This window comes from Tenrec ecaudatus, chromosome 1 (genome assembly GCF_050624435.1).
Source record: "Tenrec ecaudatus isolate mTenEca1 chromosome 1, mTenEca1.hap1, whole genome shotgun sequence".
Taxonomy (NCBI): Eukaryota; Metazoa; Chordata; class Mammalia; order Afrosoricida; family Tenrecidae; genus Tenrec; species Tenrec ecaudatus.
Window position 1 is genome coordinate 43,617,561 of NC_134530.1, and position 25,190 is coordinate 43,642,750.

Genomic DNA, 25,190 nt, shown 5'->3' on the forward strand with positions numbered 1-25,190 from the left:
GATGATGGCAGTGGAATGAGTTGGGAATTTAGGCTATTGCCAATTTTTTCCCTATTAAGTCATCTCTGTAACAAAAATTCTGCATCTTTAATTATTCCCTTGGGATAAATTACTAGACTTGCTGGGACACAAGGTACGTGTCCATTCTAGCCTTTTGATCTATGCCATTATGTGTAAATCCCTCTCCATCCTGGCCGTCAGAGTCAGGGGGAGGAGGACATAGCCACTGAGACCACCATTGCTGCAGTGATGGCCACACCCAGCCAGCGACCCTTGGCCACTTGGGCCGCACAAGGTTGGCCCAGGACAGAGGGAATTTAAAGCCCTGATCTGGGGAATCATTTCCTCAAAGGGTCCTAGGAAGTTAGCTAATGTCAGATTCAGGACAAGGATGGGAGGCTGAATATTTCTAGCCTGGAATTCTTTCCCCTATCCACCTCATCGGAAAAGGAAACTTTGCTGCTGGGGAATCAGGGGTGAAACCTTTTCCAAGGGTGTTTATTTATTTTTCCAAGAAGAACCCACAAAATGCAGTGGTGAGCTGATGTACCTCAGCTGGTGAAACTCAGGCATTGGTAGGGCAATATGATTGGTAGGGTCACACCAGATAAGTGGACACCTCCTCTTCTGGGGCCTGGGCCAGAAACGCAATTGGGTACGCAGGTCAACTCCAGTAGGGCTTCACTAGGAGCTGGGAGAACATAGAGCGTATCCTCCAGAGAGCTTAGAGTTTGCACCCCATATGGTGACCCGGGGTCTCTATCCATCCTGTGGGCCTTTCCCTGCAGGAGAGCTTGGCCTTGGCCTGTGATAACATCCAGAGAATGCGGGCTGACATGGGTGGCACCAACATCCTCTCCCCTCTCAAGTGGGTCATCCGGCAGCCAGTGCACCAGGGCCACCCACGGCTCCTCTTCCTGATCACAGACGGTGCCATCAACAACACCGGGAAGGTGCTGGAGCTGGTGCGCAACCATGCCTTCTCCACCAGGTCAGCCTGGGCTGAAGGCCCAGGGCTCCATCTTCCTGGACCACCCTGGGTCGGGGTAGCAAGGCCAGAGTAAACTCTGGGGAAATCCAGTGGGAGAGAAGACCCCCAGTTCCGTCAGAGCTCTGCTTTCAGGAGGGTGTGGGCTGACCTCAAAGTTTGCCTTCTCCCAGCAAAAGTTAAGGAGGAATGAGTTGTGCAAGTTTCTGCATACCACCCTCTGAAAGCAGTCTGCCTAGCCTGGGAAGAGAAAGGCTTTCCTTCTGCTTTATGTGTGCCTGGGGTGGAGACTGTGTGGAGTGTGTGTGTGTGTGTGTGTGTGTGTGTGTGTGTGTGTGTGTGTGTGTGTGTGTGTGAGAGAGAGAGAGAGAGAGAGAGAGAGAGAGAGAGAGAGAGAGAGAGAGAGAGAGAGTCAGTCCACTGGTGGTCCATCCTCCACCTCCCTCATTCTTTGCCTGGCGGATTTGAGATAAATCTACCTTTTCCCATCAGAGCCAAAGATGGCCCAGAGGATGGAAGTACTAGCCTCTCTCCTCCCCTCCGCTCAGGTGCTACAGCTTTGGAATCGGCCCCAACGTCTGCCACCGACTGGTGCAAAGGCTCGCGGCTGTGTCCAAGGGCAGTGCTGAGTTCCTGGTAGAAGGAGAGCGACTGCAGCCAAAGGTGGGTGGAAAGGTTCTATTCCCTTCTCGTGTTACGGCCTCTGAGGTCCAGACGGGTTCTATGCAAAGTCAGCAGTGGGGCTGAGATTTCACCCCAAAACTGAGCTCTCCACTAAGCCGCACTATACCCCAGGAAGAACCACAGAGGCATAGGTCACAGCTGGTGACCTCGGGAGCTAGATGCCTTGGTCTCCAGCCACTGCCTGGGCAGCACTGGGGACCCTGAAGGGCACACTGCCTTTGTAGATAAGGAGTTATTTGGGGAATCATTTCTAGGCAAGGTATTGATGATGACAATTGCTGGCTCTGAAGAATCTAAAGAGCCTAGAAATGAAGGCTGTGTGTGTGGCACAAACTAGCCCTGCTGGCCCAGTGGGTTGAGCTGCCAGGGCTATAGGTTCTAACCTATGAGCTACTCCTCAGGAGAAAGCTGAGACTTTCTACTCCCAGAAAGATTTGCACTCTTGGAAACCCACAGTGTCCCAGAGGGTCACTCTACGTTGCTTGAGTTCAGTGAGTCTGGGATCCAAATAAATTACCCAAATCTCGATCACCCTCAGAAAATGCATGCGTCAGCTCAGGCCTTTCAGGAATCAGACCTTGATCTGAGTGCACGAGGGTCAATGGAGGATTTGACTACGAACTGAAGAATTTTTTCTACCAGCAAGATAAAAAAGGAAAAAGGAAGGAGAGGTCTTGATCCATGCTGCGGATCCAAGGTCTATTCAAGCCAGGAGGGAAAGCCGAATCGGGCAAGAAGAACCTCAGAGTCCAATGCAGGTCTGGCAAGGTCTCTGGCAACCTGACAGGGAGCTCTGGGTCAGGTTGTCCACGGCAGGAGTCTGTGTGTGACGGAAGTAACCACCACTCTCCGTCACAGTCTGGGGGCTTCCAGGAAGAATCGGGGGCTTGGCTGGAAAGCTGGGGAACCTGGAGACGTCACCTAAGAGGAATGTCCTTTCTTTTTCTGTCTGTTCGAAACCCACCTGTCTGTCACAAAAGCCCCTTCAGTTCTCCTTTTCCTCCTTGGGCAGCTCCCCAGCCCAATGCTGAGAGCTGATGGGCAAGGACTCCGGGGGGCTTGGAAGGCTCTCACCCTTCTCTCCCCCCAGCCCCACCCCCACCTCTCTCTCATTCTCTCTCTCTCTCTCTTTTGAAAATTTATTTAGTTTTATATATATATATACATATATATATATTTCAATGTTTCCCTTTTGTTTGTGAAGTGTAATACAAACACAGAAAAACACGTCCTATGTAGTTACACAACTCATCTCACCAAGTCCGTGACAGGGCCCCATCAACCAACCCCGCCCCCGCCCCCACCCCCGAACATGTGGCTCTTTTCTTTCTCCCAGCCTCCCTCCCTCCTCACTGTCCTGCCACACACACACACACACACACACACACACACACACACAGCATGTCCTTCTTAAAGAAAGGCTTAAGTGACTTGCCTCTGAGAGGACCACATTCCTAAGTCCCCTTTCCTCCCATCTCTGCGGGGCTCCAGGAGAAGGCACCCTGGGAAAGAGATGTCAATCCACAGCTGTCATTTATCGACCACCGGCCACGTAGCCACAGAGCCAGTGTCTCAGACAATCTTCCCAACTGGGGTGAGAGCTGAGGAATACCAAACCCCTGTCACAGAAGGGGAAACTGAGGCCCAGAGAAACCAGTCCACTTCCTCAAGATCACTTGCTGGCCTCTGCTTTGACACAAACATTTCTGGGTGGCCTTGGGCAAGCCACAGACCCACGCTGGACCTCCGTGTTCTCCTCTGTAAGATGCTGAGCTCAGAAAAGATGGCAGCAAAGGTCCGTTCCAGCTCTGACTGCCTTGGAGTCCAGAGCTCGGGGGCATCGTGTTCACTGTGGGACAGGCCACCCCTAGGCTTTGTCCTTCTCACACTGCCGCATGGCCACGCTCAGTGAACTCCATGCTTGTCATCCGTACGCGCCCCAGCTCACACAGACACCAACCCGTGCTCTGCTCCTGCCCAACAGATGGTCAGGTCCCTGAAGAAGGCCATGGCCCCGGTCCTGAGTGATGTGACTGTTGAGTGGGTCTTCCCCGAGACCACTGAAGTCCTGATCTCGCCCATCAGCACCAGCTCCCTCTTCCCTGGAGAACGGCTGGTGGGCTACGGCATTGTGTGTGATACTTCTCTGTACCTCTCCGATCCCAGATCGGTAAGTTCCCTAGACATTCCTGGGGCACGTGGGGGCCCAGAATCTATGCCCATAAAGCCATCCTTAGCTGGGATGATGTTGCTCCTGGCAGCTACAAACCAGTGGGAACCAGGATTATATTTGTGAGTCAGGGTCACCAGGCCCTGGACATCCCATCGTGGTGGCATGCTGTGGGTGGGTGCCACCATCTCCACGTGGGGGTCTCAGAATCTCTTCAGCAGAATAACGGGAAAATGCGTTTAAAAAGCAGAGTCCACACTCCAACCGAGGTCTAGAGAATAAGAATCCCTAGGGGTAAGGTCCAAGAATCTGCACTTGACATAATCTCCTCTTAGTAGCTCTGACGCACGCTTCACACCTCCTGAGACGCCCTGTCTCCTTGGATGAGCCTGTGCTTCCTGCATTTGCGGAAACGGCTCCCTCGTAGTGGCCTAAGTAAGGAATGTCTTGAATTCAGGTTACAGCAGGGGGCACTGCCTGGGAAGAGGTTTCCTCGCCCATCCTTCTCCTCTCGTGAATCTCTCTGCTCTCCCATCGAAAGGTTCCCCAACTTGGTTTGTCTCCCAGCAGAAACCATATGCTCAGATGCCTAGAGGGATCTGGCAGGTAGGATATGAATGTGGCCGATATGTATTTTTTAAAGGTGCAAATGCCACGATGAACAGCCATGCTCACTGAGCTCTAACTGGCGAGAAACGAAGGAGCGGTGGAGAAGCAGTACACAGGGTAACATATGCTCTGTCTAGACTGGAAAATCCCGACTACCTGGCTTCCGAAATGATTACCCTGTAGGAATGTGAGGGAGCCCTGTGTTAAGTGTGTTTCCAATTCTCGAGGGAAATTAGAAATGTATGTGAGAGTGCGAAATTGTTTACAATGAAGAACCATGGTCAAGGCACTAGCTAATGTGTGACTGAGAGGGGAGCACTCCGCTGCAGGGAGGACATGCGAACCTAAACACTGACCAACAGCCCACTGTGCACAGAAGTCTGAGAGGACGTGGCCATGGTTCCCTACCAGAGACGGGCCCCGGCGGTCATCAGCTCCAGTCTCCTCCTCTTGCTCACGAGACTGGCAGTTCCCCTGCTGCTGGGCAAAGGGTCCAGCCATCCATTGTCGGTGCAAATGTAACTTGCCCGGCTCTCTTGGAACGTGATCTAGCAATAGCTAATAAACATAGAAATATACATACCTTTTCACCTAGAAATTATTCTCCTGGGACTCAAACCCATGGCAATAAAGGTGCTATCAAGGATTGATGGCCATGGGTGGATGGTAGCATGCTTTGATGGTTGCAAGAATAAATGTCCACCCCGTGAAAGCTTCACAGTAGTGGTGCTGGAATACTGTGCAGCCAATGTTGAAAAGGCTGGTGGACATGTGGGCTTCCCAAGACATTTTAACAGCAAAAACCAACACCGCTTGTTTTGCGTCCGTTCTAACTCATGCCAGGTCCGTGGTGTCACAATAGAAGCGTGCTCCAAAAGGCTTTCAATGACAGCGTTCTTGGATATTGAGGGCCAGACTTCTCTTTCAAGGGACCTCTGGGTGGGCTCGAACCTTCAACCTTGTAGTTGAGCTCATTAACTCTTTGCACTACCCAGGGACTACTTGAGAAACTCAAGATACTGATAAAGATATATGATATGACCCAGGCTTTGATAAATGATACGACCCAATTTTTGTAAAGCTACATTGAGCCCCCCACAAAAAAGACCTCCCATGTTTCCTATGCAGAGATAGAGTGAAACATACAAATGTGTGTGTGTGTGTGTGTGTGTGTGTGTGTGTGTGTGTGTGTGTGTGTGTGTAGACCACGGAGAATTCAGAGGGAACAGATGGTTAATTGTGTTCATTTTTGTGACCTGTTTTTGGACAGGAGTGGCGTTTATAATTAGTTGTTTTCATTGCAAAGAAGGAAGACAATAACTAAAATTAAAAACATCATAGAAGTTCCATTATGATCCAGCAATTCCACTCCGAGATAAGGTCCCCCAAAAAACTGGAAAGCCGCAACTCAAATGGGACCCAGGTACCACATGGGTCCCTGCAGCACTCCCCATTGTGGCCAAAATGTGGATGCAACCCAAGTGCTCATCAGTGGATGAGCAGAGAAGCCAAGCGTGTATGTGCTGACCCTGAAGGGTCATGCAGCCGTAAACATCGATGAACCACATGGCTGGGCCTGGGAGACCGAGTGAAATTAGCCAGAAGTCGACCGATATTGTGGCATCCCACTTCTATGGAATAGCTCGGATAGGCAAATCTATTAAGATACAAGAAGGTTAGTTATGGCAAGAGACTGGACGCGAGTGGTTACAGCCAGCTCTCCGCTGCTGAAGGTCAGCAGCCCCTTTCAGCCCAGCGGAGAATAACCGGGCACTCTGCTCATGTAAAGATGGCAGTAGCGGGAGCCCTGTGGGACATTTCTGCTCTGCCGGGTGGGGCCACTGTGGGTCGGAATTAACTCCTCAGTATAGGGGCTGGGGGCAGGGAGCATAGGGAGTTGGAAAAAATACAGTCAGATCACATTAGCAAGTCTGTGCATTGCAAAGTCTGTTCACCACAACATGGCTTAGTTAGTCCCCAAACAATTCTTGAGCCCTTATGAAAAAATAAAAATAGAAAGAACATAAGCGATCTGAACAGACAATCCCATTGGTCATCTGCCTAAGTTCCCCGAGCAAGCAAAACACATGTCTGTGATACCGGCTTTTCAAAGATGGAAACCCCACCCCTCTTTTCACAGCCTTACTGCCCCTGGAAGTCCTTCCTGGCATCTAGACCATTCCCAGGCGCTTTGTTCTTTTCTGCCCAGGATAAGAGGAGGCGCTACAGCATGCTGCGTTCTCAGGAATCTGGCAGCTCCGTCTTCTACCGCTCCCAGGACGAAGAGCCCAGCCCAGACAGCAGAGAGGGCTCCACGAGTCGGAGGGGACCCTGCAGTCTGCAGACAGAAGATGCCCAACAGTCCAGGGGAGAGTCTACCACCAAGTCCAGTGAGCCCCTGCTCTGGGTGCCTGCTCCCCCTCTGCACTGGCTGCTACCTGTTGTTGTTGTTGTTATTGTTGAGTGTACGTTTCCACCCATAGTGACCCTCTGCACAACAGAACCAGCCATGATCCAGTCCTGTGCATCCTCGCATTTATTACTAGGCTTGATCCCATTGTTGCAGCCATGGTGTCAATCCAGCTCCCTTAGGGTCTGCCTCTCCTTTGCTCCCCCTCTCCTTTACCAAATATAAAGTCCTTCTCCAAGGACTGGCCGCTCCTGACAACATGCCCCAAGTGTGTGAGACTCAGTCTTGCCATCCTTGTCTACAGAGCGCTCTGACCATACTGCTGCCAACAGCTCAGTTTGTCCCTTCAGTAGGCCATGGGACTGTCACTACTCCCCAGCACCACAATTCAAATGCGCCGATGCTGGTGCAGTCGTCTTCACGCAATGCGCAACTGTCACACGCAGAAGAGGCAAATGAAAACCCCCTGGCTTTAGTCAGGCACAACTCAAATATCCTGAAAATACCTGGCTGGAATCCTCAAACTAGCAACCTTGCTTCCCAGTACTCTAAAGGGCTCTGTGCAGCACATTTACCTCATGCAACTCCCTTGTGTTGAGCATGTACTACGTGCTAAGCACTTCCTAAAAACAACCTCACTGAATATGCAGCAGCTGGAGAGCTGGGTACCCATTTTACAGATGAGGCAGCTGAGGCTTGGAGTTTATCTAAAGCAATTTGGCCAAGCTCATGGAGCTCGAGAGAAGTGGGCGTGGTTGGTTATCTGTCACTGAGTGAGTCAGCTCCACCTCGCGGCGACCATAGATTAAAAAAGAACAGAACGCTGCCTGGTCCCATGCCATGTTCATGATGGTTGTATATTTGAGTCCATTGTTGTTCAACCCATCTCGTCGAAAGGCATAGCTGGTGGAAGACACCCACAAATCCCTGAAGAAAGGACCTATCCTTAGAGGAGAGGACTTGTCCTTAGAGGCCACAGATCCCGGGCAGCAACGCTGTAGAAGTGTGATGACTAGAGACATCTAGTTTGTCTGCAAGACCCCCTCTCCCCCCAACCTTTTCCTCACCCTGCTGGCTTCCCTCTCATCCCCCCCCCTCCCCCAGATTTGATCCTCTCCCAGCGACGGAGGGCATACAGCACCAACCAGATCTCCGACCCCAAGCCCTCCCCGAGAGCTGCCACTACCAGTGACCCCACCGCAGCTCCAGCGGCCAGGAGGTACCCACTACGGAAAGCCAAGCCACAGGACCTTGCCCAGCAGCCCAGCACGGACGCCCCGTGGTGGCAGACCGACTTACAGGTACAGCACTGACACCAGGCAGGCTGGGGAGTGAGTGGGGGCGACCTTGCGTGGATGTAGCTGTGTCTTCTGCTCCATCCATGAGGCAGGTCTGTCCACCACTTACACTGGGTGGTCAGTCAGTCAATGAGATCATTTCACCCCTCACTGTGCACAGGTATGTGAGTGGAGCACGCTTCCAGGAGTTGACAAATAAGAGATAGCCGTGCACCTGCCTCACCTTGTTTTGATCATTCATTGATAGGTGGTTCGGTTGTAGAATTATCATCTTCCCCACGGGAGACCCAGATTCAAGTTCTGGTCCGTTTCCCTGGTGTGCAGCTACTGCCCATCCATCAGGAAAAGCTTCTGTGCTGCTATGATGCTGCATGGCTTTCAGTGGGACTTCCAGACGAAGTAAGAAGAAAGGCCTGGTCACCTGAAAATGATCCAGTGAGCATTCTCTGGCTCACCATGGGGCTGGAGGGGGCAGCACTTCATTCCTTTGTGCATGGGGCCTCTGGGAATCAGGAATCTGCTTCACCACAGTGGACAACAAGGTTTCTTGCTCTCTCGTTCCATGTAAACATCCTAACTCACTACTCTGTTGTCCTAACTCACTCTTCTATTGCGGGCCTCCCCCAGGCACCACTAGTGCAGAAAAGCATTTTGTTAAAACTGATCAGTCATGTGTATTTCAAAAACATGTCCCCCGTGTAGCTCTTACCTTTTGATATATATACTTTTTGTACCAGCACTCTTTAAGACTATGTTGCTGTTAAGTTCTGTCCTCGATTCCAACTCATAACGACCTTAGAGGACACAGTAGAACTGTCCCTTAGAGTTTCCAAGCCTGTCATCTCTCGGGAGCCGCTCAGCAGACCTCTTCTCCCACAGGTCAGCTGGTGGGTTAAAATTGCCAAGGACTTAACCATTGCACCTCCAGGACAGCTTAGCCCCAAACTTGTTGCTGGTGTTGCTATTGTTGTCGTTAGGTGCTGTGGGGTTGGTTCTGACTCATGGAGACCCGGTGCACAATAGAAAGAAGCCCTGGCTGGCCCTGTGCCAGCCATGCCTACAGTCGCTCTTCTGTTTGAGCCCATCAATGTCAGTCCAGCTTGTTGAACGTCCTCCTCTATTTGCCAAGCGTGATGTTACTCTTCAGGTCCTGGTCTCTCCTGACATCCTGTCCAAAGCACGGAGACCGAGTACCTGTCTTTGCCTCCGAAGAGCACTCAGCTGTCCTTGTTCCAACACAGATTTGTTGGTTCTTTGGCCATCCGTGGGACTTTCAACGTTCTTCTCCAGCACACACTCAAATGCATGGACTCTTCATCATCCAGCTGCCTTATTCAATGCCCGACGTTCACAAGCACATGAGGCCGTGGAAACACCACAGCTTGGGTCAGGCACACCTCAGACCTTAAAGTAACCTTCTCGTTTTTCAATACTCTAAAGAAGTCTTGTGCAACAAATTTCTGGTTGCCCAAATCGGAATGGATTGGATAGCAGTGGGAGTCTTTTGTTTCTGTTGTTATTGTTAATGCAGAAGATGTACCCAAAGCAATGTCTCATGACCGCTGCTCCCTTGAGCCTTGATCGTGGATCCAAGCAAGCTGAAATCCTTGAGAATCTTTGCTGCATTTATCATGATGTTAGCTATTGGTCCAGTCTAGGTGGATTAAATCAACACATCGACATAGTAAAACAAAGAGTCCAAATCACAATCCCTGCCCTGAGCTCCACTGGGGTGGCGGTGGGTGTTAGGGAAGTGATGAGCTAGGAGATGCACAATAAGTGAACCGAATCCAATAAACTGTGTGGAGATTTAAACCACTTGGAAAAGGAAGTTTAAAACGCTGGTTCCTGGCTCCTATACCGAAATTAATTTCGTGTGACTCAATGAGCGCGACAGAAATATGCAAAAATTGAAATCACAAAATGTGATTTTTTTATTTTCCTTAAGTTGGGAACTCTTTCTAAGCATGACATATGAGAAGACATAAGGGGAAAGGTTGATAATTTTAACTACACACCGAGTTTTCAACTTCATGGCAAAAAACCAAACTGGGTTCAGAATAGCATGTGATGTGTGATACTTGGTGGCTTGAGATTATTTGGGCAGATATTTATTTCCCTTGGGTCATGAACATGGATCATGTCTCCCTGAACCCTAAAGGGACAATGCCTTAGGGGGCTGTGGCACCCAGGGACAGAGCTGAGGGCTGGGGGAGTGAGGGGTGGAGGTGGGGCACAGGGAGAGTGATGAGGGAAGTGGCTTCCAGCCACCTGGGCTCAGCCTCCTCCTCTTCCTCTTGCCCCTCTTAGCCTTTGCCGCACAGTGGTCTGGACTTGAACCAGGGTCCCAAAATCCAGGGCCCAGGAGCCCGCAGGCCCTCTCTGCTACCCCAAGGTTGCCAGCCCTTCCTGCTTTCAGACCAGGACCCCCTGGCCTGGAACCCCAGGAGAGAGCTGGATCCTGGGTCCAGCCTGAAGCACGTCCCGGACCGCCGCAGCCCCGGAGATCTGGGTAAGTGCCCACGTGCGTCTTAGCGCCTGACTGGGACAGGGAGGAATACGTGGCTATGGTTCCGCTGCAGGGGGCAGGCTCAGAGGGCAGGGGCATGACTCACGCCCTCACTGAGGGCATCGCCAACCGCACTCTTCCCCAATCAACATGGCCCTGGGGCTGTCTGTGAGGCTCCCAGGTGTCGAACCTGCAGCGGCATTTTCCGCTTCTGGGTGCCCCAACCTGGCCTGTGTCTTCAGGGAAAGTGGCTTCCCGGGTGATAGCTCTGTCCCCCTCAAGGACAATCCCATCACAGTCCCTGTTGTCCGTTCTCCGCCGGGAGCGGGCCGCCCTTGCTTAGTTCGAAGTGTCGAGCCAGGGGGAACGAGGACGCGCCCCCCGGGTGGACATGGGCCCCCAGCGCGGTGCCTGGCCCACGTGCCCCTCCCGCTGCAGAGCCGTCCCACCACCCCTCTGCCTTCGAGACGGAGACCGAGATGAGCTACGAGGCCGGGGATCCCCCAGCCGAGCCTGGCAGTCCCACCAGCCCCGGCCCAGGGGTAGGCAAAGCCGTGGTCCGAGGGCTGCGCGGCCGCCAAAGGCTGCAGTGGGAGGTGAGCTTCGAGCTGGGCCCGCCGGGCGCCGCCGGGCAGGACGGCCCGCGGGACACCGACCTCTGGAGCGAGACCTTCCACCACCTGGCGGCCCGCGCCATCATCCGCGACTTCGAGCAGCTGGCGGAGCGCGAGGCCGAGATCGAGCAAGGTGAGTTGGGCAAGCCCCCTTCTCTTCTCAGAACCTCCTCAACAGCCCCGCTCTTCTTCCCTAGGCCCGCCCCGCCCCCTCCATCCCTCTCCTTGCCCTGCACCTCATCCTCCCCACCCCCACCCCACCCAAGATCGCCTCTTTCCAAAGGGGGTCCCTCCAGACACCAAGGATCCTCCACTTCTACCCCCACCCCAGAGCCATCCCCCTCTCCTCCTCTGACTCTCCCTCCTCCTCCCTGCCTCCAGGGGCTAGAGCAGAGACACCACCCCCCCCCCCTTCAGGTTCCCCCCTCCTCCGGGTTGGGGCCTTCCCCACAGAACCTTCTAGGCTTATTGTGGATGGGGAGGGGGCCAGGCTGGGCTCATGCCCGGGTCCATGCAGGAGATGGCACAGGGGCAACCAGTCTCCCACCCTACCATCAGTGCTGGACACAAGCCAGCAGGAAAGCAGCGTCCATCAAATAATCACTTACACAAATAATCCATCGACTGCATTTGTCCTCAGTGCTGGGGCACACTGCTTAAGTGCTCGGCTGATCACCATAAGGTTAATGATTTGCACCCACCAGCTGCCCCACTGAAGAAAGAGGTGGCCAAAAAGATTCACAGCTAGGAATCCCTAAGGGACAGTTCTAATATGCCCTACAGCAGCGATTCTCAACCTGTGGGTCCTTTCACAAGGATCACCTGATTCATACTTTTACAGGGGTCGCCCGATTCGTAACAGTAGCAAAATGATAGTGATGAAGTAGCAACAAAAATAATGTTATGGTTGGGGGTCACCACCACATAAGGAGCTGTATGAAAGGGTGGCAGCATTAGGAAGGTTGAGAACCACTGCCCTACAGGGGTCTTAGGAGTTGGGATCTACTGAATGGCAATGGGATAAGTACTATCAAGATGTCGAGGGATTCGAGAGATGGTGTGACAGGATGGCTTGTTATTGTTATTAGGTGCTACGACTTGGTTCCAGCTGCTGGTGACCCTAGATCCAACAAAGCACATCCCGATCCTGTGCCACCTCACCACCTCTCCTGTTTGAGCCCATTGTTGCGGGCACTGTGCCAATCCACCCGTAGAGGGTCTTCCTCTATTTCTGATGCCCTCTACTTTACCAAGTCTGGTACTGGTCCCCCCTGGGAGCATGTATTCGGTGTGTAAAACTAAGTCTCAACCAGCCTCCTTTCTAAGAAGCCTTCTGGCTGTACTTTTCCCGAGCACATAGGTTCGTTCTTCAGGCAATCTGTGGTATAGCTGATGATATTCTTCACCCACACCATAATCCGCATGCATCCATTCTTTCTTGATTTCCCTTATTCTTTGTCCAGCGTTGGTTCACGTGCCTATGAGGCCATCGGAAATACCATGGCTTGGGTCAGGTGCACCTTAGTCTTCAGAGTCACATCTTTGCTTTTCAGCCATTTAAAAAGCTCTTTGGCCACAGATTTGTCCGATGCAATGTGCCACTTGATCTCTTGACTGCTGCTTCCTTGACTGTTAGTTGTGATTCTAAGTCAATGAAATCCTTGACAGTTTCCATCTGTGCTCCGCTTACCATGATTCTATTTAGTGGTCTAGTTGTGAAACGTTTTGTTTTCTTGACATTGAGTTGTAATCGGTGCAGGACACTACAGTCTCTGATGTTCATCAGCAAGTGCTTCAAGTCCTCTTCAGCATGCAAGGTTGTGACATCTGCAGATGGAAGGTAGTTCATGAGTCTTCCTCCAATCCTGATACCTTGTCTTCTTCTTATAGTCCAATTTCTACACTGATTTGCCCAGTACAGGTCAAACAAGTATAGTAAAAGGATACGATCCTGACACATACCCTTCCCAGTTTTCAACATTCAGCTTCCTCTTGTTCCATTGAAAAGAGTGCCTCCTGGGCGACCGCAGGTGGCCCGGGTTCCACATGACCACAGGCAAGTGCTCGGGGATTCATAGTCTTCTAAATGTTATCCACAGCTTGTTCTGATCCGCACCGTTGAATGCCTTTGCATAGTCAAAAACACAGGTATCATCCTTGGGGCATTATTCTCTACTTTCCGCCATGAACCATCTGAGCTCAGCAATGATATCTCTCATTCCAAATTCTGTTCTGAATCTGGCTTAAATCCTTGGCAGCTCCGTGTTGATATACTGCTGCAACCATTTTGTTTGTGTGTTTGTTTTAATTCCCTTCAGCAAAATTTTACTTGCGTGTGATATTAATGTTTGGTGATTTCCACATTCTGTTGGGTTGCTTTCTTTGGATGGCCATGAACGTGGATCTGTCCCATTAGGTTAACTAGGTAGATGGTTGGTTTGGGTTTCTTGGCATAGACAAATAGGTGTCTCCAGTGCTGCACACAGCCCTGGAAATGTTTTCCATTGGGGTTCCACCCATTCTGGAAGTCTTGTTTTAGGTCAACGCCTTCAGTGCAGCTTGGACTTTTCCCTTCAATGCCATCCTTCCTTGATCTTAGGCTACCACCTGAAATGGTTGGATGTCAACCAAATCCTTTTGGTACACTGACTCTGTGTGTTCCTTCCGTCTTCTTTCAGTGTTTCTTGTGTCATTCCATATTTTGTGCATAGAATGCTTCAATATTTCAACTCAAGGGTTGAATGTTTCTTTCCGTCCTTTCAGTTCTTCCTTTTGGCCTGCTCCAGCTCTGTGAACATTTCATTGTAATACGTTGTCTTCCTTAGCCACCCTTTGAAATCTTCTGTTCAGCTCTTTTTTTTTAATTAAAAGATAATTTTATTGGAGGCTCTTACAACTCTTATAGCAACCCAGACATCAATTGTATCAAGCATATTTGTACATATGTTGCCATCATTGTTTTCTAAACATTTATTTTCAATATGAGCCCTTGGTATCAACTCCTCTTTTTTCCTTCCTCTCCCCTCCCACCCTTGTGACCTCTTTATACCTTATAAATTATTGTTATTTTCATATCTTACACTGACCGCTGTCTCCCTTTCCCCTATGGTTTCTGTTGCATGAACATTCTTTTTTTTTTTTACATTTTATTAGGGGCTCATACAACTCTTATCACAATCCATACATATACATACATCAATTGTATAAAGCACATCCATACATCCTTTGCCCTCATCATTTTCAAAGCAATTGCTCTCCACCTAAGCCCTCAGCATCAGGTCCTCTTTTTTCCCCGCCTCCCCATCTGTTCAGCTCTTACTCCATCATTTCTTCCTTTTGATCAAGCTTCTCTACAATCAAGAGCAAATTTCAGAGTCTCTTCTGACATCTGTGCGGGCCTTGTCTTTCTTCCTAGTCTCTTTAATGACCTTTTGGGTTCTTCGTGTGGGGCGCCCTTGATGTCCTCCCACAGCTCCTCAGCTCTCCTGTCATTAACGTTCCATTTGCCAAGTCTGTTCCTGAGACGCTCTCTAAAGCCAGGTAGGGTATATTCCAGGCTGTGCTTTGACGCTCATGGACTTGTTTTAATTTTCTTCAGCTGCAACTTGAACTTGCATATGAGCAGTTGGTGGTGTGTGTGCTGCAGTCAGCCCCTGACCTTGCTCTGGTGGATGACTGATCTTGCTCCATTGTCTCTTTCCACAGACATGGTCGATGTATGTGTTATATTACATCTGACATGGTCCACGGGTATAGCTGCCGTTTTTAAATATTTGCAATGACTAAGTCATTTGTCTTCCAAGAGTCTATCATATGATCCTTGGCCACTGCTGTCACCAAAGACATATTTTCCAACAATTGATCCTTTGCTTCCAATCTCCACCTTCTGATCACCAATAATTTTCGATACGTCTTGATTGCATGTGATCTGTTGCAGATGGCAGAAGCTGGTAAAAATCTACTTCCTCATCTGCAGCACTAGTGATTGTTGCATAAATTACATGACAGCTGTACTAGCTGGTCTTCCTTGCAGGAATATAGATATGATCCTACCACTGACAGCATTGCATTCAGGTAGCCCTTGGAATGTTCTCTTTAACGGTGAATGTCATGGTATTCCTCTTCAATTTGTCCTTCCCGGCATCGTACACAATGGCCAGGATGGTAAGGGCAGCTAATTTAGTCCAGCAATTGGGGCAGATATAGGATGGAGCCCTATATAGATAGATCTAGACTTGATCTCATAGGTCCTTCCAAACCAAAGCCAACTCACTGCCAGCGAGTTGATACCGACTCATAGAGACCCTATAGGGCTGATGACCCTGTTGAATTGCCCCTGTGAGTTTCCAAGGCTGTACCTCTCTCTATAGGAGTAGAAAGTCTCATGGACGGTGCAAACCTTTAAGCCCTTGACGACTAGTTGAAAGGTTGGCAGTTCAAACCCACCAAGAGGCACCTGGGAAGATGGATCTGGCAATCGACTTCTGAAAGGTCACAGCCCGGAAAACCCTATGGAGCAGTTCTACTCTGCACCCACTGGGCCCCCATCAGTCAAAATCGACTCAACTGCAACGACCAACAGCTGCCTTCGAGCGGTCTCAAACTCGCAGGGACAACTGCATGAGACCTTGGCCAGCCCTGGCATGTTCCGGCCTATTGTGTTCGGGTTGTGGTCCCTGTGCTGATTCATCTCGAAGAGGGTCTCCCCCGTCCTTGCCGTCGACTTCATCAAGCACCGTGCCCTCCTGTAGGGGCTGCTTCCTCCTCACGACATGCCCCAAGCCAGCCAGGTGCACACAGTCCTGCCATGCTCCAGAAGGTCAGCGCTGGTTCCTGTGCAGACACGCGTCCCCGAGCTGCCCCTCCAAATCGGTCCTCGCTGAATGCTCTGCTACAGCCTGTCCACCATGGGCTTGTCATTTACAATCCGGGGCTTCACTTTCCAAATCACAGCAGCAGGCAAGCCAACCCAGGAGGACAAACTGACAGATGGGCGGTAGAAATATATATATATATGGTCTTTTATAGTGTTAAAAGTTTAGCATTTTCTTTGTAGAGTAATATGTTGCTTCTGTGAAATTTTATCTGACTTGTATTTTTTTGTATAAGAGGGCGGTTTCTTTTCTCTCCGTGAATATGTCGCCTTACAGTTTACCAGGTACTTGTCCGTCCTGGATGCCTCACAGCCCTCTGGAAGGCAGCGAGCCAAGGAGACAGTGCGTGTGCTGAGTGCGAAGAGCTTGGGCACCTGAGTCTTGGTCTCAGGTCCATTACTAACTTGCTGTGTGACCCGGCACAGGCCATGCTCCCTCTCGGATTTTCAGTCTTCTTGGCAATGCAGTGGCCCAGTGGTCCCCACTACAGTCAGGGGACCGGGAGCCCCGCAGCAAGGTTCTCACTACAGGGCTGCAAATGAAAAGAAAAGCACAGCTCACACAAGGGGGTTTCATAACACACACTTCTTTAAGGGACGCAGCTTTTATTCTGGGATAGTATCTGACCATTGTACATTCGAGTCCTTGATTCTATGGGATGATGACGAGATCAAGCACGTTTGTTGTTATCATCATTATTCAGATGCTGAATCGGTGAGTTGGCAAGCCATCGGTCTGATGAACTCATTTAGTCTCAGAGATGGGACCCCTGGTCTAGCCTGTTCCTTAGCTTCCAGAGCTTCCATGTCTGAGCCAGGGGGGACGCACCAGCTTCTCTCTCCGCAGGATCCAGCCGGCGCTACCAGGTGAACGCTGTGCACACCAGCAAGGCCTGCAACATCATCAGCAAGTACACCACCTTCGTACCGGTGGACATGAGCCAGAGTCGGTACCTGCCCACTGTGGTGGAGTACCCCAACTCTGGTAAGTGCTGCAGGTAGCCCTGGTTACTTCTGAGGGCCACGCAGCCCCCATGGAGGAGGGGGGCTGAGATGAAAAGGACGCTTTCAGGGAAGGGCCTGGGAGCAGAAAAGCCCACTGGGGAGAGGGATAGTATGGGTGTCAGTGGGGAGGGCACGTGGACCCCCATCCCACTGCTCTGCACAAGCCGAGCACTCCCTTTTACCCAATGAGAATGATTTTACTCTGTGTTTCCAATGGAGACACTGTAGGAATTACAAAGTAAATAAATACCAAATCATCAAACACTCATTCCACTCTCTCTTGCCCTCAATTACTCTCCTTCCAGGTTCAGGCCAGCAGCTCTCTAGCCCAGACCAGGACCCCACAAAGCATCCTCTCCCCACCTCAATCTGTCACAGCCTGGGGTGGTTAAGAACCTGGCCTGCATTGTAGCCTAAATCCCAAAGGCCCCAGGATCTGGGCCAGCCCTTCCCAACGTGTACTCCCCGGAACTGGAACCCCTGTCCTGTTTCCTGCTAAGTGGCGTTCGGCACCAACATAGGAAATGCATTTAGGGAGCATGAGAACAAAGACCATTCCAAAGCTTTCTTTACGCGGGGCTTCTCGGAGCCTTGTATGCCTCCATCTACACTGAGGCTCAGAGAATGGTCGGTGGCACACAGCCTCCCCAGACCTGGTTCCCATTAGAAACCCATTTCAGGATCAGTGGATAGCAGTCGTAGCAACCGCCAGCTGTTGTCGTGGGTACTGTCTCCTTTGTTGTGACTCGTAGCGACCCTGGTCGCTGCCTGGTTCTGGGCCATCCTCACAGTCACCATCGTTTCCATGGAGCTCACTCCATCGTTGGATGGAGCTCACTGCTGCAGCCAGCGTGTCAGTCCATCTTGTTGAGGCCCTTCCTCTTTTTCGTTGACCCTTGAATTTACCAAACACAATGTCCTTCTCTAGGGTGGTGCCCCTCCTGGTAGCAGGTCCAAAGTAGGTGAGACGGAGAGTACGGTTCTCAGAACCCTGAGGCTCAGGGTTCTGAGCCTTTATCTCCCTTATATCTCCTTTGGGCATGCCCGGGGGCTAACTTCAGGGGGTTGCCCTATTGGGCAGGGGTGGGGAAAAGGGGGGTTGAACCCAGGTCTCTGAGACAGCAAATGGGGGACCCTGCCTTTTAACTACTAGAACTCAATGCTTCTTTCTGAACATGATCTCAACAGTCATATCCACCAGGCAAGGTAGGTGTTATTATCCCCATTTTCCAACAGAAGAAACTGAGGCTCACAGCCCTTCATCAGCCTGTCTGGCTAGTTATAGACGGGGCTGGATTCAAACCCCGGTCTTTCCAACATCAAGGCTGGTGGCCTAACTTCGTACTGTGCTTTCCCACCTTTGGATGATCCAAAGATGAAACACAGAACCATGTCTGTCAGTCTGGAAGAAGAGACAAAGGGCTGAGACATCTGGGTCCATCTGACCCCTGCTTGTCCTCTGTGAAGGTGCTGCCTATCGGATGTCCAGCTCACGGACCCTGAGCCGACATCTAAGAGATGCCTCTGCCAGCTTCGGGCAGCCCCAGATGATGTTCAGTGAAGAATCAGCAGCAGGAGATGGCAAATTTCAAAACCTAAGTAAGTCCTTTTTGCCCCGTTCAAAAGCCTGGGCCTGTGTGAGGTGACTGCAGCTTCCTGCCCAAGAACCCAGAGTCCTCTGCACTCTGAGCCTCTGGTCTGGGCCAGGCCACCCAGGGTCTCTGAAGCCCAAGATGCAGAAGGGCTCAGCATCACCCCCTCACGCCACCATCCGTACAGCCTTGCCAAGAGCAAGAGAGGCTCACCTCCTCCCTGCCCCCTTGCTCACCCACCTGTCCTGGTGGCCTGGGGCAGCCGTAACAAAACCCACAAGCAGGCGGCTGTGAAGAACAGGAGTTTATTCTCGTCTGGTCTGGAGCTGAGAGATGGGCTTCAGGACCTCATGACCAGGGCTGTGCTGGCTAGCCCTCTGGGGTGGGTTGGGGAGGGGGGAGCCCTTGTCTCTGCCAGCTTCTGTAGCCCTGGGCCTTTCTTGGCATTCCGTAGCTGGGACACGGAACCTCTCTGGCCTCCTCCCGTGTGGGTGACTTTCTGGGTCTCTGCTCCGAAGGACTTGGGTTCGGGACCCGTTTTATTCCAGGATGCCATCATCCACATAACAACACGACCTCATTTCCAGAGAGGGTCACGGTCACAGGCACCTCCACATGTGTTTGGAAAACACAATTCAATCCCTAAACCAATCTCCCATCTCCCTTTTTTCAAGATCAGCCGACCTCAGTGGCTGTTCTCTGCCTGCAACCTGAGTCCTCCCAGGCACCTGAGAGCGTGTGTGGTGGGGGATGGGGTAGCAAAGAGCAGAGCATCACCCACCCTCCTCTCCCCTCCCCCACCCCCACCCATTCGGAACTGTGGCTGGAGACCCTCACTGTCTTAGGGGTGGTGGGAGGTAAGAAGGGGGGAGGGGCAGGGAGGGCCCAGCATCACCGTCTTCCCATGTCGCAGGCCTGGAGGAGCACCCGGCCTCGCGGCCCAGCTTCCAGAAGGATGCAGCTCCCGAGGGTGAGTGAGCAGTGAGTGACAGCTGCGGGGACTGCACACGGAGGTGGGACAATGCCTTTTTCTCCAGCAAGATCCCCAGGACGTCATTTCCTCAACACCACCCTGGGACAGGTCAATAAGGCCTGTCCCTGATTTAAACATGAGGGAACGGAGGCTCAGAGGGGTGACGTGAGCAACCTACCCAAGGTCCCCCAGCATGTGAATGGCAGAGCCACATCTCGACTCAGGCGTCCCAAGTCCAGCAGAGGGAACAGTCTGCTTGCTACCTCATTCCCAGAACCCAGCAGCAGCCTCCCAGGGATACGGAGTGTCCTCATTTTGTGGTGAGGGAGGGTGACATAGAGCCTCCACAAGACCCCACAGGAAACCTTCTAGGGGAACTTCTGGTGGTGCCCATCTGCCTAGGAGACACTCACGTCAGTTTCTTATTTGGGTCCCTTCATGGCTCCCCATACTAACCAGCTGGGTCAGGAACAGCCCGGCAGCATCATGGCTAGCTCCAACCTCTAGGGATATAAGGACATAGGCAAGCCCTCTTCAGACCTCTTTGCCCAGCCGGGCAAGGAGCGGTCAGACAGGGTCATCTGTGAGAGCCCAACGCTATCATTCTGTGATTCTCCAGGTCCCCAACACCCCAACGCCCTTTCTTCTGTGAAGACCCCTGAGAGTCTCTTTGGATCCAAGTAAGTGGGTTCCCATTGAGGGTAAGCTCAGCATCCCCCTTTCCCAGGGGGCTGCCCGTAGCTGGGAAGGCCAAGGCAGGTCCAGGCTTATGTTTCAGCAAAGTCAGTAAGAAGAGACAATTTGAAAGGGGCTAAGAAGAGCCCCTATGTAGAGATGCCACCGCCTTCCGGCTCACGACACTACATATCCCCCTGACACAGTTCATCTCCCTCACCCATCATCCCTGTCAAATGCAGAGACCAGGGGAGGCAGGCATGGGACTCTCCTGACCTCAGGGCTGGACAATGCCACATCGGAGCAGGGTTACCAATGGGGAACACAGTGTGTGTAAGTGATGTCACTAAAGTGCTGTTGCAGTCGGTTCTGACCCAGAGCAACCCCGTGCACAGCAGAACGAAACACTGCTCGGCCCTGCAGGTTCCTCTGCCTGAGTCCACTGCTGCAGCCACTGTGTCAACCCAGCTTACGGGCCTCCCTCCTCTTCTTCACTGCCCCTCCACTTTACCAAATGGGATGTCCTTCTCCAGGGACTCGTGTCTCCTGACACAAAGCCCAAAGTGCGTAAGACAAAGTCCTGCCATCCTTGCCTCTAAGGAGCACACTGGTCTTACTTCTTCCAAGAGAGATCAACCTGTCCTTCTGGCAGCCCAGGGTACTTCCAATGTTCGCCTCCAGCCCCGCAATCCAAACACATTGGTTCTTCTGCGGGCTTTCTTTATTCAAGACCCAACTTCCACATGCCTCTGAGGCCATTGAAAATACCATGACGTGGGTCAGGCGCACCTTAGTCCTCAAAGCAACATTTCTGCTTTTCAGTACTCTAAGAAGGGCTTGGCTTGTGCGGCAGATTTATTCTAGTCCACATGTGAGAGGTGGGGAAAGCTCAGTTAGCCAACATAGGGTTTCAGAAGTGTTTTCCAGCAGTCAAGTAAAGAGAGTGGGAGAGTCATCAGAGAGCACTGGCTCCTAGCCCAGGATGCCACCAGCTCACTAGGCGACTTTGGGCAAGTCCCCCCAGCAGAGGGGATTGGACTGAGCCATCTGTCAGACTCCTTCTGACGCTGGCTTTCAGAGGCCGCTGGGTGGACACCGGTGGTGGGACGACCTGGGACACCCCCAGGGCAGCTGTGACCACTCCTCCCTGCTCCCCCACACACAGACTGAATCTCAACAAGTCCCGGCTACTGACTCGAGCAGCCAGGAGCTTTCTGGGGAAACCACTGAGCAAGCCTCCAGAGCCCCCCTCGGTGAGCCAGCATCTCGACTACGTGCCATTGGTGAGTGCCCCACACCCAAAGCCTCAGCTGCCCCAAAGCTGTGAAACCTTCCTGGAGCCCCCGCCAGCTGCAGCACCCCCCACCCCCCCGCCAAAAAAAAAACAAAACGAAGATCTTGGTCTTAGAGACTAAGCCTGCTGAGTTCTGAAATGCTCTAGACCAGCGGTTCTCAATCTGTGGGTCGAGACCCCTTTGGGGGCATCAAACAACCCTTTCACAGGGGTCGCCTAATTCATCACAGTAGCAAAATGACAGTTATGAAGTAGCAATGAAAATAATTTTATGGCTGGGGGTGGGGTCACCACCACCTGAGGAACTGTATGAAAGGGTCGCAGCATTAGGAAGATTGAGAACCACTGCTCTAGACCTTTCCACCCAAGTAGCCAGTAGGGCAGAAACAGTTTGCAGGGGACTCCCCGTCCCCAGGAACCTAGGGACACTGATAGAAGGCAGGCCAAGTACCACAAATCTGTCTGCAGTCTGCAGATTGTAAACGCCATGGGAAACTTCTCATCCTTCTGCACGCTTTAGCTGCGGGTCTGTTCTTCAGTCTCTACACATGGGCCTTCAAAGGACTCTAAAGCAAGCAAAATTAACATCCCAGGGACGGGTCCCCTGCTGAGCACATGTCTGGCAGGTGCCCCCTTCCCCTTGTGGTGGGGCGGACCACCAGGTCAGGAGGGAGCTTCTCTCAAATGAGGAGCAGGGGAGCCTCGCCCTGCTCATCTCTGGGGCCCGCCCACCCAGTCAAGGGTGTGACCCGGACTTGTCTGCACAGCTCTGTTCTTGCGTGTGTTGCGATTTTAAATGCCCGGCTATCCGGGCCTACAGAGCCCAGCACAGGCAGCCACACCACCATGCCAGGCCCAGGGAGGCCACCTGGCAGTAGACACCACCCCTGCTCTCCTGACACCCAGGGTCTAGTGGGGACACAGACAAGGACCGGAGAGGTCAGTTTGGTGAGAGAGAGCAGAGGGGTAGACCCCTTAGCCCGGCTTGAGGTTGAGGACGCACCAAGCATGGTTTCTCGAAGGAGGAAAGGGGTAAGGCGAGGCTTGGAGGAGGGGCAGTCACAGCCGAGGGCCAAGAAAGGAGAGCGAGCCAGCTTGGCTGGCTGCGGAATGGCTTTTGGGGGTGGGGGGGGGGGGAGTGACAAGCATGAGCCAAAGCCTGGTCACTGTAGAGCTCTGTAAGTCAGGGTTTAGACCCACTTGAAGAGAAAGACGAAGCCACTGAACTGATTTAAGTCAAAGGGCAATGGATCGAGGTCTTACAATGATCCTAATGGATCCCCTAAAGGTGTATTGGACAGAGGGAGGTACCTAGAGGCCAGGCGAGTATCAAGACGCAAGTAGTGGGCTCCAGACACCTTCGAAAGTGGGCCTGATGAGACCTGACTGGTGCAGAGCCAGGGAGGGACTCTGGTGCCCAGAAGCTGCTGATCAGCCATGGACAGCCTCCTGACCCAGCTGGATCCACCCGAAAGACCAGGGGAGAGCTTGGGGCTGATGAGCATGAAGTGCCCGTGAGGCAGAGGGTGGAGGTGTGCCGCCAGGAACCCCGCTACTCCCCAAGGGGTGGGGGGGAGATGTGAGCCTTGGCTTCTATGTGGTATGGGGGCTCCCAGGGTGAAAATGTTGGGGACCCACTGAGTGGCTCCCACTCCTCCCCTACAGGTGTCTCTGCAGCTGGCCTCAGGAGCCTTCCTGCTCAATCAAGCCTTCTGCGAGGCCACTCACATCCCCATGGAGAAGCTCAAGTGGACGTCCCCCTTTGCCTGCCACCGAGTGTCCCTCACTGCCCGCCAGCCTGTGTCCGTGAGCCCCAGTCCCCAGCTGTGTGACAGAACCTCACCTCAGCACCCCTCCTACGACAGCTCCTCCCTGGAGCCCCCAGACTTGGAGCCGAAGGCCCGAGCGGAGCAGCTGGGAAAGCTGTGGGCCACCGTGGTGGCACTGGCCTGGCTGGAGCACAGCTCGGCCGCCTACTTCATTGAGTGGGAGCTGGTGGCCGCCAAAGCCAGCTCCTGGCTGGAGCAGCAGAAGGTCCCCGAGAACCACTCACAGAGCGCGCTCCGGGCCGCGGGCCGCCAGCTCTTCGTGCTCCTGCGGCACTGGGACGAGAACCTGGAGCTCAACATGCTCTGCTACGACCCGAAATACGCATAGTGGGGCCAAGAGAGGCGGGGTGGGGTGGGGGTGGGGGGCTGAAAGGGGCCCTGTGGACCTGGTGCGGGGAGCGTTTGCAGTAGTAGTCACACTGGTTGCTGGAAAGAGCTCTGGACTGGCAGTCAGGAGGTCTGAGTTCGACCCCAACTTTGCCACCCACCAGCGGGACAACTTGGGGCCAGCCTCTGCCTGCTGTGTAGGCCTCGGCCTCTCCATCTGTAAAATCAGAGTGAGGAGTGGGGAGCTGGACGAGGTCACGTGATGCTCCAAAGCATCCTTCCTGTTGGGGCAGCAGGGAGTTTTGTTTTGTCTCGGAAGCCCTTGCATTGAGGATGGGGAGGGAGACAAGTGAGGTCTAGATTCTCTCGATGGGAGCTGGGAGAACCCAGAGGCTGTATGTCATAAGACCAGCAAGCTTACCTCTAGCCCAGCAAGCACCTCTGCCCACTGCATGGGGGGATAAGCACTTATCTCCATGGTGACAGTACAGGACCCCTGAATCCCGTTTACAGACATCAGAGACCATCTGTCCAACACTTTGCGAGGGCCTGCTCTTGGAGGGCTTTTGTTTGGCGGGATGCTCCCTCAGGGCAGGCAGTGTTGGCTTGCAGATTGTTTGCGGCTTCCTAGTCAAGAAGCAGAGGTGGGCAGGATAAGGTGATAGATTTAAGCAGCAGTTAGTCTGTGAGGGAAAAAAAATCTTCTGAAAGACTAGGCATGGCCACAGAAGTCAGTGAAGAAATCGGGTAAGCTTTGAAGTCATTTGTAGGCTTCCAGGAACTGGGTAAATCCAACTCCATCCACTTATGCTGAGAGGCTACAGAGGTCCCTCCATGTGCATTGCATTCTGGGACAGTGGTGGCCCTCTCTGGCTGTGCCATTGTGAGCAGCCCTGGGGATGTGGTGGGGTATGAGTTGACTCGCTAACTGCAAGGCCAGCAGTTCAAAACCATCAGTTCCTCCACAGGAGAGAGGAGGCTTTCTACTCCCGTGAAGTTACAGTCCCGCCAAACTCCCAGGGCCAGTTCTGTTATGTCCTATAGGGTCACTGTGAGTCAGAATCAACTCCAGGACAGTGTGGAGTTTGAGGGGTGGGGGCTGCCAGGTGTAGTGGTGACACATCAGACTGCGGTCTGCATGGCCGGCAGTTCAAAACCACCAGCAGCTCCACAGCAAAAAGACTGGGCCTTCAACTCCTGTCAGTAGTTGGTGTCTCAGAAACCCACTACAGGTCCCTGTGAGTCCGCGCTGACTCGATGGCAGTGAGGGGGCCTTTGGGACAGAAAGCGCTCTTGCTGCAATACTTTCTGGGATGGCAGCTTCCACTAGGAGGCTGGAT

General features: G+C 52.5%; 1 protein-coding gene across 1 annotated transcript in view; it reads left to right on the plus strand.

Annotated features, from left to right (window-relative positions):
• VWA5B1 (von Willebrand factor A domain containing 5B1) overlaps positions 1-23,851 on the plus strand; it is a 47,404-nt gene extending 23,553 nt beyond the window's left edge. The window contains exons 9-22 of the mRNA XM_075562593.1: positions 789-991; positions 1,537-1,651; positions 3,657-3,842; positions 6,661-6,841; positions 7,966-8,162; positions 10,470-10,671; positions 11,107-11,415; positions 17,003-17,140; positions 18,628-18,759; positions 19,766-19,804; positions 20,128-20,139; positions 20,333-20,405; positions 21,566-21,683; positions 23,360-23,851. Coding sequence (XP_075418708.1) covers positions 789-991; positions 1,537-1,651; positions 3,657-3,842; positions 6,661-6,841; positions 7,966-8,162; positions 10,470-10,671; positions 11,107-11,415; positions 17,003-17,140; positions 18,628-18,759; positions 19,766-19,804; positions 20,128-20,139; positions 20,333-20,405; positions 21,566-21,683; positions 23,360-23,851 — 2,397 coding nt within the window. The remainder of the gene's footprint in view (positions 1-788; positions 992-1,536; positions 1,652-3,656; positions 3,843-6,660; positions 6,842-7,965; positions 8,163-10,469; positions 10,672-11,106; positions 11,416-17,002; positions 17,141-18,627; positions 18,760-19,765; positions 19,805-20,127; positions 20,140-20,332; positions 20,406-21,565; positions 21,684-23,359) is intronic.
• Positions 23,852-25,190: the final 1,339 nt, after the last annotated feature.